Source organism: Lissotriton helveticus, chromosome 5_1 (assembly GCF_964261635.1).
Source record: "Lissotriton helveticus chromosome 5_1, aLisHel1.1, whole genome shotgun sequence".
Lineage (NCBI taxonomy): Eukaryota > Metazoa > Chordata > Amphibia > Caudata > Salamandridae > Lissotriton > Lissotriton helveticus.
The window spans coordinates 1,665,541,498-1,665,553,556 of NC_136065.1; the positions used below are offsets into that span (position 1 = coordinate 1,665,541,498).

Consider the following 12,059-nt stretch of genomic DNA (forward strand, 5'->3'; position numbering starts at 1 on the left):
ACAAAAAAGGATCCAGAGAAATCCCGGGGAACTACCGGCCCATAAGCCTCATTGACTCCACCCAAAAGATAGCAGGTAAAGCTATACTTGGTAGGATTCTTCACTGGGTGGAGGAAAATAAAATACTATCAGACTTCCAGGCAGGGTTCCGGGTAGGAACAGGGACGATAGAGCAGGTGTTTAGGCTAGCACTCCTTGGCTGGAAGGTGGTGGAGCTAGGCAAGGGCAGTCTATACTTGGCCTTTATAGATCTGAGGACTGTCTTTGACCTAGTTCCTCGCGAGGAGTTATGGAGGGTGCTTTATGGGTTGGGATTGCCTCCCTACATCTTGTCCCTCCTTATTAGCCTTCACGCCCATACCTTTGCTCAGGTTCGCTGGGGGAGAAATGGAGAGTTAACTGAGAAAATCCCAGTGTCTAGGGGTGTGAGACAGGGATGTGTCCTAGCGCCCACCCTCTTTTCACTATATGTTAATGGGGTAGTGGAATATCTCCAGCAAGAACCAGCCGACGCTCCTTGTCTCGGGGGAGTGCGGATTCCAACCCTACTTTTTGCGGACGATACGCTCTTGATTTCTAAGACTCCGCAAAGCCTCCAGAAGTTGCTAACCCGTTTCCAGAACTTTTGCGTTTCAAGGGGCTTGGTAATCAACGTGGATAAAACTACGTTTTTAATTCTAAACCCTCCAAGGAAACTGGGCCGCCCACCTATTCTCAACTCTGTTCCTTTGGAGAAAGTATCCGAATTTGATTATCTTGGAATACGGAATACGGATAGCATGAACTGGTCACCTCACATTGCCAAGATGGTCTTGAACCACAAGAGAGTAGGAGGTGCCCTTCTGAGGGAATTCCGGGCATCACCGAGGAGGTCGCTTGCCCCAGCAATTGACATTTACAAGGCTAAGGGATTAACATCAGCCTTGTATGGGGCAGAGCTGTGGGGGCATTGCTGCCTGGATTCCCTGGCAACAGCAGAAAGCAAGCTTTTGAAATCTTTAATCGCCCTCCCTCCGAGCACTCCAACAGTGCCTGTGCTGTTGGACACAGGTTGTAAGAATATCAAAGACCAAGCCCGGCTTCGTCCACTCCTTCTATGGGCACGTATTTGGAGGGGTGAAGAGCTAAAAACATACGCTGAAGGGTTGGCAGAGATAATGAACCTGGGTGGTTGGGCGAAGATTAAGTGGTTGAGAGACACCAAAAGGCTTTTGGAGGAACTTGGGCAGGGGGACTGTTGGTCATCAAGAACGGCTCCACCAAAAGATGTTCTGAAAAGATTATACTGGAATTGGGTTGCGGATCAGTTAGTTATAAATTCTAGTCATTGTAAATCTACAGCTGCCTTTTTAACAATAAAAGATGTAGTAGTTTACGAACCTTACCTGGACCTAATTACCCTTCCAGCTGATCGAGCACTGTACTTCAAATTCAGAGTGGGCTCCCTTCCAGTAGGGGCCCTGGTGTCAAAGTGGAAATCAGGTGCCCACATGTCCCCCTTTTGTGCCCGTTGTACCACTAGGATAGAGTCTTTACCGCATATCCTGTTTGAATGTCCGGACTATGCTAAACCCAGGAGTTTTTGGCTCAAACCCCTTTGTTGCAATATGGGTACGCGTAGTTATCTGGTAGCCCTTCGCATCCTAATGACGGACACTTCCCCTCCCATTGTTTGTGGTGTAGCCAAATTTTTAAAGCTTTTTTGGTTGATTCGTTGCAAGAGATTGTCAATAGCGGTTTAATTCTTTTTTTAGCTAATTTATTCTGGCATCACATGTCTTTTTATCTTTCTTAAATGTACATCCAATATTGCTTCTTAAAAATGCTGTTTCTAGTTTTGTAAATGCTGTATTTTGTGTACGCTTTCAAGATATCTTGCATATCGAATAAAAGCTTCAACCAACATAACAAAACAACAGAACTATGTTACGCCCCTGAGGACCGGGTAAGATTGAGGTGCAATGGTGGAGCTGTGCGGGAGATACAGTGCTGAAATGTGGAATATCAGGAAAGATGCAGGGTAGGATGGGTGCATTGCCACAGCTCTGTGTTGGTGCTAGGAGAACACGAGGGCTTTTGGGCACTGTGACGCGGTACTTTGGTACATATGCACAGCTGACTGTAGCACACTAATGAAACGGCAGGAAATACTGCGGTTTCTGACTAGAGGGCTCTAAATGAACTATGTGTAGGTCTCATTGATGGAAAAGTAGACAAACCGTTCTGTCAGACTCACAACCGCTGTCCGAGTTGCTAGGGGGCGCTCAGTCGGAGGGTGCAGTGTAATATTGAGGTGCATCAGGAAAACGGTGTGTGGATCCTAATTCTGTAACAGTATAGTGTCTTCAATATACATTTGCAGTGACATTTATCTCCATCCTAGAGTGCATGCTTCTACTCGGTCTCCATACCTTTCAGTTCACGGTCAGTGTAGTGATGCCCGCTGGATACTAATTCTTGCCTCAGCTTCTCCACCAGGAATTTCACCACAGACATGTTCCATGAAGATTTGATGCTGAGCGGAGAGGAAAGAAGGTAAGTACAAGAGTAAAGAAGGTAAGTACAGGAGGAGGAACATGGGGTATGATTAGTAGGGCATATGAGTTGCAGGGGAAAGGGTGTTATTTGCAAGGTTAAGAAAGATTTGAGGAACATAGTTGACGAAGTAATGCCAGGTACAAAGGAATAAAGCAAGAAGTGAAGTTAGAAACAAAGGAGGAACCCAAGAGATGTGGAGGAAATGGGTGTCAGGTGAAGAGTAAGCAAAGATAAGCGGTGCCGAGGAAAGCAGTCACTTAAGATGTGAAGGGAAGTAGGAGAAATGAGCTCCAGGTAAAAAAAGAGGCGTGGACTGCAAAGGAAAGATGACCACAGGTGCAGGTGAAAGAGGGATGCCAGTGTGTGGACTGAGATCAGGTATGCAGAGGGGAAGAAGACAAGAAAGGGAGGAGAGAAGGAAGGAAATTACATTTGGTGAGGAGGTAATGGGGGCTGTGAGATGCAGAGGAAAGAAGATGTGCTGTGCTGAGCCTGAGAGGTGAGGAGACAAGGACAAAACATTTCAGTCAATAAGAACACTTGAGCTGAGAATTATTTTATGGAGTGCCTGAGGCCAATCTTACCAATAGTCCCAAATCTGCCAGTGTCACACCTCTCAGTTCTAATGCACACGTTTATTCAGACACAGATTGTTTCCATTACAAACGGTATGCAATGCAGGTAAGGTAAAACAAGTATACCATTGAGTAAAGTAAACGAACACGACAACATTTGGTTTACAAGGCACCTTCAACAGTGGTGCACTGAAAAGAAAGCTTGACTATATTTCGCGCTATCAGACCCACCAATAAAAATGCAAGGGCATTAAAGTAAGGGCAAATTCCCTTGAGAGGCAGGTTTAGGATGGCTAGCCAAAACAGTAGGGTCTCCACCAAGAACAGCTTCAAGACAGAATGAGAAGCTAATTCAGTGACAAAACGCAGCAGGGTAGACGCAGGACTGGAGAAGCATCCATTGTTTTGTAGTTGTCTGAAAGCAACACAGCGGAGAGCCTCCGGCCTTTCTCCAAGAAGGTATCCTGTGATCACATGCAAATAGTTTGGAGCGATATCAGCCTCACGGCTAAGCACAAGGTGGTCTGAGAGTGATGACGGCACAGACGAGTCTCAGTGAAAGTAACAAAGTATGAAACTATCAGCTGATAGGGAATGGAGCTGCAGGTTGCAAGAATGCACGCGCTCTCCAATGGGAACAATGAGCGCTAAGACTGCACAAAGAGCCTGAGACAACGAAATCTCATCAACAAGGTACACACGAGCATGGGCCTAACCCGAGGATAAGCAATGGAATGTTGAAGAGTAACACGGTGAGGTTGGCCTTCTGGTGGGCTCTTCAGTAGAACCCGGAAGCAGTGAATGGAGCACTTTGAGGGGAAACTGCTATGTAAGAAGCGAGGTCGGGCTGTGAGAATAGGCAAGCATTGGAATCACTGTGAATTAAAGTGTGCCAATATTTTGACTCAACCCTGGTTTATTTATTTATTTATAAAGTTGTATATAGCGCAAACAAGATCCCAGAGGATATCAGAGCGCTTTACATTAGGAAGGAAAGGAAGGAACAATAATGCAAAAACAACATACGGTAGAGATATAAACAAGAATGATCACAGGTTACAAGCAAAAAATAAAAAAACACAAGGTAGTGATATTAAACAGTAGTAAAGGTTCATAGTATGTCGTAGAGAAGCGTGGTCGTAAATGATGGTACCATGAAAGTAGGCACAAAGTCATCGGGCAGGAGAGCCTAGCCCTCTTACGGAAGGAATTTATTCATGAGGAATCTTTTGACTTCCAGTTTGAACACCGCTGTTGAGGAGATTCTGCGTACATCCAGTGGTAGCGAGTTCCATAACTTTGGGGCAGCGCCAGAGAAGGCTCTGTGACAAGTGCTCTTTTTGCTGAGGATACGTTGTTTCAAGAGGAAAGTAGTGGCGCTTCTTGAGGCTCTTGCACCACAAGATAGTTCAAGATTTTGTGGCAGGTACCTAGGAGTATTGAAGCGGATAGCTTTGTGCGTCATAACAGCAATGTTTAACTGAATTTGTGCTTCATAGGGGTGCCAGTTTAGAGATTTTAAGACTGGCGATATGTGCTCATTGCGTTTGGTGCCTGTAACCAGTCTAGCAGCAGCATTCAGTGATGCCCTTAGTGGAGCCAGGGTGTATTTGGGAAGGCCACAGAGGGTAGCGCTGCCGTAGTCTAGCCTATCTAGGACAAGTGCTTGGACCACCTGCTTGAAATCATTAAGTGGAAGGAAAGGTTTGATATTTCTGAGAGTCCTCATCAAGTGGTTTGCACCCTTGCATATATTGCTGATATGATTTTTCATATTCAGGTGCTTGTCCATGGTGACTCCTAGAGATTTGGCTGAGTCTCCGATGAGAGGAGAGCAGTTGAAGGCAGTGAGGTGACTCAACCAGAGGTGTATCTTGGGGATGTGGTTTGGGGGGGAGATGAGTAGGAATTCCGTTTTTGAGGTGTTGAGCAGGAGATGGTTCTCAGTTAACCAGTTTTGAGTAAACGTTAGGGTAGTGTTGAGTGAAATGATGTCTTCCGGGGATGAGATTTTCAAATAGAGTTGCGTGTCATCGGCATACATGTGGAAAAGAATACCCGTGGAGTTTAGAGCATTTGCTAATGGTTCCAGGAAAAGGTTGAAGAGGATAGGAGAGAATGCAGATCCTTGGGGGACTCCCATGATAACTGGGGAGGGCTGGGAGAGAGAGTGATTTGCCTTGACTCTTTGAGATCTGTGGTGGAGGAAGGACGTGAACCATTGTAGCACCTGATCACAGAAACCCATCCTGTTTTGCAGAATGGATAGGAGGTTGTCATGATTAACCGTGTCGAAGGCGGAGGAAAGGTCAAGGAGGATCAAGAGGCAGGATTCTTTTTGATCGACCATTTTTAGAATGTCATCCATAACATGAGTGAGGGCCGATTCGGTGCTGTGCCCTTTCCGAAAACCGGATTGATGCTGATCTAGGAGTTGGTAGTTCTCAATGTGTGCACAGAGTTGGGATTGAACGCATTTTTCAAGGAGTTTCGCAAGGGTGGGGATGTTGGAGATAGGTCGGAAATTATTGAGGTTAGTCTTGTCAGCGTTAGGTTTTTTTGTATAGGGGATACCTATGCTGCTTTTAGGCAGTCGGGGATTGTGCCTTGTGATAGAGAAGCGTTAACAATCCTTGTCCAGGTGGGGATGAGTGCATTCTTGACTTCCTTGAAGATGGACGGGGGTAATGGGTCACTGAAGTGGTTGGATGGGTTTATATTCAGGAGGATCTTTTTGATAAATGTACCCCAAGACGCATTGTTCTTGGCGTTCTGGTGGGTAGAGTTGAGCTTATCTAAGAGGACGAGGGGTGATGCTGCCCTGGAGGCGAGCAGTAAAGACTTCTTAGAGGCGAGGTTATTGGAGATGAGTTTTGATTTCTCAATGAAGAAAGCAGAAAGTTTGTCACAAGAGGGTGGGCCCACTCCGGGTTCCGAGAGGTTTTAACCAGCAACTGATTGTTGTTTGACCACTTCAAAAAGTTGCTTGGGGCGGTTTGCTGCTTGATCCAATTTATGTCTGAAGTAGTTAGCCTTTGCGCTCTTGATTTGTTTGTAATAGGGGCTCCTAAAATCTCTTAAGAGTTTAAGTTTGTCCGAGGAGGGATTTGATCTCCAGGAACGTTCAACTGCCCTAAGGTTGTGAAGTTCCGTGTTTAAGTTTTCATTATACCAGGGTTTGGATATTTTTGTTGAAGCATTTTTAAGTTGAATTGGCGCAATGTCATCCATGATGTTGGAGATGGTCGAATTGTAAGAGTCAGTGAGTAACTGCACCTAAGTCAAGTCAGCTTGGGAAGAGAGGGCAGATGTACATGAGCAGATAGCTCAACAGAGTTTATTGATCGGAGGTTCCTTTTCCATATCTTAGTTTTCGTTGTTTGAACCTTCCTCAGCAGTACCTCCTTGTTGATATAAAAAAGGATGCACTGGTGGTCTGACCAGTCACATGGAGTAATGGAGTCCAGGGTGACGGTCTGCCCTTTTGAGATAATGAGGTCTAGAGTTTCTCCTTTATTATGAGTTGGTTGGTCACAGTGCTGAGTCAGATCATGATCCTTTAAAAAAACTTTAAGGCTTGATACCGCAAGGTCTTTGGGGTTTGCCCAGTGAAGATTAAAGTCGCCAAGGAAGATTTGAGACAACATTGCTAGAAATTATTTCCATTAATTGCTCAATGAAGGGGAGATTGTCTCCGAAGTGGGGCAAGATGGCGGCCGCGTAGTTGTGGCCGATCGCAGTGGAGCAGTGAGGATCAGGAATGAGCCCCAAGGAACGGTTTTGTGCGTAGCCATGAGAAATCCCCTGGTACTGTAAAGATTGGGAAAAGCCTGGACAAAGATGATTTTGGCTCTTACCTGCCATGGTTCAGCAAGACGGTGGCTACGAGCGCTGGTGCTGGCCGTAACCGCTCTCTCTCCCAGCGGCAGGTGCTTCAGGAGTGCAGAAGAACGGAGCTTCCGCCCAAGGCAGCAGAGTGCAGCAGAGTTTGGTGCGGAGTTCGGAGGAGGAGGAGGTGATGGGAGCCGCGGTTTGCAGAGCCCGTGTTGTTGCAGGCAAAGGAGGAGTATGGCACCTAAGGCTATTTCGGGGGCAAAAGCGGCACAGCTAAAAAAGAAAACCGGGCTGGAAGGAGCAGCGCCCCTGATGGAAGACGCCCCGTCTAAACCCCAAACGCCACCGGTGGAGCAGGTTAAAAAGAGGCAGCAGGCAGCGAGGACTCGCCAGGCAGCCACATCAATAGCAGAGATGCTTACTAAAGGTGGTAAGGAGAGGGAGAAGGGGGTTAAAGAAGTCGTATTGCCTCAACTGCTCACTGGTGACAGTGTAAATCATGAGCTGGACACCCAGGCTAAGGGGGCCATGGACAGTGCTGTCAGCGGCGTGGGGGGGTGCCCCCCGCAAGCCCAGCTGAAACCCCCAGTTCAGCAGCATCCCCAGCAAAAGGAACTGCACAACTCCTTCAGTCGGTAAAAAGTCTTCAGGGCTTAGCTACCGGTGATACATCTATAAATTCATCTATGAGTACGACTGCTGCAAGCTCCCAAGTGCTGCACATAGTGGATAAAACGGCTGCCGGTGCTCAAGCCTTTGAATCTCCCGTTGTTAATAGGGCGGACCTATCGGGGGAAGGAGCAATATTCAATGCTGGCTCCCTGGGGGTAGAAGCTGGTATCGCCATCGGAGGTGCGAGTAAAGATAAGGAGAAAGCCCCAAGTGAATGCTTCTTTTCTGTATCTGAGGGGGCTGAATGGTCCGACGAGGATGAGGATCGTAGCTCCTATTTGGGGGATAGTAATCTGGAATCAGAGAGCGACCCCGAGCATGAAGCTCCAGCAACAGCAGTAAGATCTCTGGCTGTATCAAAGGTGCAAGAACATCCGCAACAAGAACTGAGCTGGGATCGCTCATGCGCTATGCCTCTGCAGGGTAGTCCTTGTGTCGAAGCATCCCAAATTTCACTCTTGGAGATAATTCACCAAGAAATTATAGCGCACAGGGAGGAAACTTGCCAGGACAATCGCAAATCTCAGGCTGCAATGAGAAAGATGCAGGGTGTTGTGTGAAAATTGTCTAGAGCCTGCACCAACATCGGGGATCGAGTATCAAACCTCGAGGAGAGAGTGGTGTCAACGGAAGCCGAGGTCGCGGCCGCCACTACTAAGGTTGATGCTCACTGTTCTCAAGTATCCGATATACAGTGGAAACTTGAAGATATTGAGAACAGGCTACGGCGGAACAACCTTAGGATCCTAGGAATAACTGAGGGAGTTGAAGGATCAGACGTCAGAGCGTATATCATCACGCTTTTCGAGCAGGCATTCCCGGAACTCTCCAGTTGGAACAGGCCCGCAGAGATACAGCAAGCACACCGTACCCCCTTCAAAATACAGAGAGGCGCGAGAGAAGGGGACAAGCCCAGGGCAATTTTAATCTTTCTGGGCAACTTTGTTTTGAGGCAGTCTATCGCAGAGAAGGCCAGACTAGATTCAAGGAGAACCGTCGAAGGGTTGTCGTTCTTCGTCCGTCCGGACTATTGTCTCACAACTGTGGAGAGACGTTGGAGATTGAGGGGAATGATTAAGCCCTTCCAGGAGAAGAAGATTCAGGTTTTCCTGATAAACCCTGCCCAACTAAAAATAATAAACGAAGGGAGAACCCTGTATTTCGCATCAGAAATCAAAGCAAAGGAGTATCTTGACTCTTTGGGCAAATAGAGACTCACTATAAGTTTGGATATCTTTTGAGTATATCATAAAACGGTGGAGGTTTCGAGTGGCTGCAGATTTTGATATAAGGTTCTGGGGGGGCTCTGTGCTTATTTGGCGTCGGGTTGTTACAATTGGATCCTCACTGCTTACACTGTAAATCCATCACGTGCACAGACTAGGTCTGAGCGCTTCACTAGAGAGGGGGCAGGGGTGGCATCAGGGAGGGTGGGGGTCAAGGCGGGAGGTTTGGGTGAGTATGGGGGGAGGAGGGGGTGAGGATGGGGGTGGGGGTTTGGGGGGTAAATCAAAAAATGAGAAAAAACGGTGCACTATGGATTTTGTCTTTTTTGTTTGTTGTTGTTGTTGTTTTTTGTTGGGTCAGGGTAGTGGGCTAGTGAATGTCAGGATACAAAGTTGTCAGGTCAGCGCAGTTGTAAAGATAGATCAGGTAGAGGTTGAGCAACATGATGTTGAATATTAGAATCTGTACAGTTAATGTAGGTGGGTTGAATGATTGGAAGAAGGGTCAAAGGCTGGACCATTTTGCGAAATTGAATGGAATCGACGTACTTTGTCTCCAAGAGACTCATCTCCCTTGGGTTAAAAGGAAAATTATGTTTATTAGGGGGTTTGAGTTGGTCGCGTGTTCTTCGCAAACATCATCAACCAGGGGGGTCGCAATTCTAGCAAGATCGTCCCTAGGGGGGGTCAAGCGATCTAAAGCAGACTGTCTGGGAAGATGGGCATTAGCTGAGTTTGTCATGGGCTTTACTCTTTGTGTAGTCTATGGATCAAACCAAGATGATCCAGAGGTGTTTGACTTTCTGGAAGGAGAGCTAGCTAGTTGGTCTACCCCGACAATACTCTGTGGAGATCTAAATATATCGGTGGATTGGTATAATCAACCCATATATGTGGGACGAAAACCGAGAGTTTTCCGGGCCTTAAAGGCACTTATCAGCTCACATGGGCTGAAGGATGTTTGGGGGGCAAAAGAACCGTATAATCCTGGCTTCACATATTTTTCTAATCCCTTTCAGAAATACACCAAATTAGATTACTTTTTAATCTTCTCTCAAGAAATAAATAAGGTCGATATAAAGAAACTACCGAAACTGATCTCAGACCATAATCCGCTGATACTCTCCTATGAATTGGATAACTTAAAAAGGGAAAAAACTAGTTGGACTTTTGAAAGGATGTTACTAGCGGCTAGTAGATTCGTAGAGCACCTCAGGAAATGGACTGGCAAATTTTTCGATGCGAATCGGTACAGCACATCGCGCAATGGCATCTGAAAGGCATTTAAAGCAGCCCTAAGGGGAGAATGCATAAGCTGCTCGGCCAGGTTAAGGAGAGAGAATAGGAGAGAGGTAGAGAGACTAATGGGGAAATTAGCTGACGCTGAAGAACAACACATAAATGATATTAGACTCGCTATTGATGGGGCTGAGAGCCATAGGAATATGACAATTATCAAAGCAGAGCTGCAGAAGATGGTAACACAGAAGGCAATCGGCGAATATCAAACGTCTAGGGCAAAGCGCTATGAAACGGGAGAGCAGGCAGGTAGGGCTTTGGCGTTGCGACTTAGGCAGGAAAAAGTCAAGAATACAATCCCTAATATACAAGAAGATGGTAAAGAGTAAACTGAACCTAAACAAATACTTCAGGTTTTTAAGAATTTTTATCAAACATTGTACGACGAGGAGGGCTGTGATTATCCCCAGAGGGAGGAGAGGGACGATGAAGGCCCAATACTGGATGAACTAGCAAGGGAAGAGCTGGATAGAGACGTGAGTGGGTTTGAGATTATAGCTGCGTTACATGAGTTAGCCTCTGGTAAAGCATCAGGCCCTGATGGGATTCCCTCGGAGATGTATAAAAGCATGAAACTGAGATTGTCCCATTGTTGTTGGATCTCTTCAACGGTATTTTGTGTTCAGGTGTTATTCCGGATTCCTGGAAGGAATCCAACATAATCACTTTCCATAAAAAGGGGAAACCAAAAGAAAATCTGGGGTCTTACCGCCCTATATCGTTGATCAATGCTGATACGAAGCTGTACTCCAAAATTTGGGCTAAAAGATTGGGCAGGATCATTGGAGGTCTCATCTCCCCGTGGCAACACGGGTTTGTCCCAGGGCGTGATACAACCGACCATATGAGAGGAGCGATAGCTCTGTTTGATGCCCAGGGCGCCGCAGGGAGAGAGATGGCCATGATTCTGCTCGACGCGGAGAAAGCCTTCGACCACGTGGTCTGGGATTTTCTGTGGGGCATCCTGGCTGGGAGGGGCTTTGGTTGTAAAACTATGAGAGCCCTAAAAGCTATGTATAAAGATCCAGTAGCAAGAGTCGTGGTAATGGGAGAAAGGTCTGAGAAGATTGTAATCAAGAGGGGGACGCGCCAAGGGTGCCCCTGCTCCCCGATCCTCTTCGCCTTATACATTGACCCCCTTATCCAGAAGATATTAGGCTGCTCACAGATTAGCCCAGTGGTACTTAATGGTTATGTAAATAAACTATTAGCCTACGCCGATGATTTGGCGATCATTACTACGGATCCTCAACAGGCGATCCCAGCATTGACTCAATTGGCAAAGGACTTTGGTAGCCGATCAGGGTACTTATTAAACGAAGGGAAGACACAAATAATCTGCACAAAAAACATTGTTAAAACGGATGCTAGATTTGTGGACTCGGCGGTCTAGCTAGGGGTGAGAATTATGCCTCAGTCGACAAAATCATTACAGATAATTATCTCCCACTTATCAAAACAATAGAAGCCGATCTGAAAATAATAGATGTGTTACATCTTGCATTGATAGGGAGGGTAAATGTTTTAAAAATGACAATGTTTCCCAAAGTTTTGTATTTATTTCGGGCTATACCGCTATTAATCGAGGAAAAAGTAATTAAAAGTCTGGAATCGATTTTTATAAGGTTTATTTGGCAGTATGGGAAGGTCAGGCGCTCTATTAATTTTATGTCACTCCCACGGGAAAGGGGCGGGCTGGCCATGCCAAATCTCAGGCTTTATCATTGGAGCTGTCTCTTGACACAAATGATTATCCTCTTTCAACCAGATGTCAACCAGGTAGTTGGATATGGGGATATCCAGTGCCCCCCCTCTATTTTTGAGATGCTACAGGGGAGAAAGGCTATTGGTTTATTGATGTGTGAAACTGACCGCAGGTACTATAAGAAGGCCCGGCTTAAGATTTTGGAAGGGG

At 46.3% G+C, this 12,059-nt stretch overlaps 1 protein-coding gene across 1 annotated transcript in view; it reads right to left on the reverse strand.

Moving 5' to 3' along the window:
* Positions 1–12,059, reverse strand: part of C5_1H14orf93 (chromosome 5_1 C14orf93 homolog) — a 254,856-nt gene that overhangs the window by 94,790 nt on the left and 148,007 nt on the right. The window contains exon 5 of the mRNA XM_078644890.1: positions 2,412–2,515. Coding sequence (XP_078501016.1) covers positions 2,412–2,515 — 104 coding nt within the window. The remainder of the gene's footprint in view (positions 1–2,411; positions 2,516–12,059) is intronic.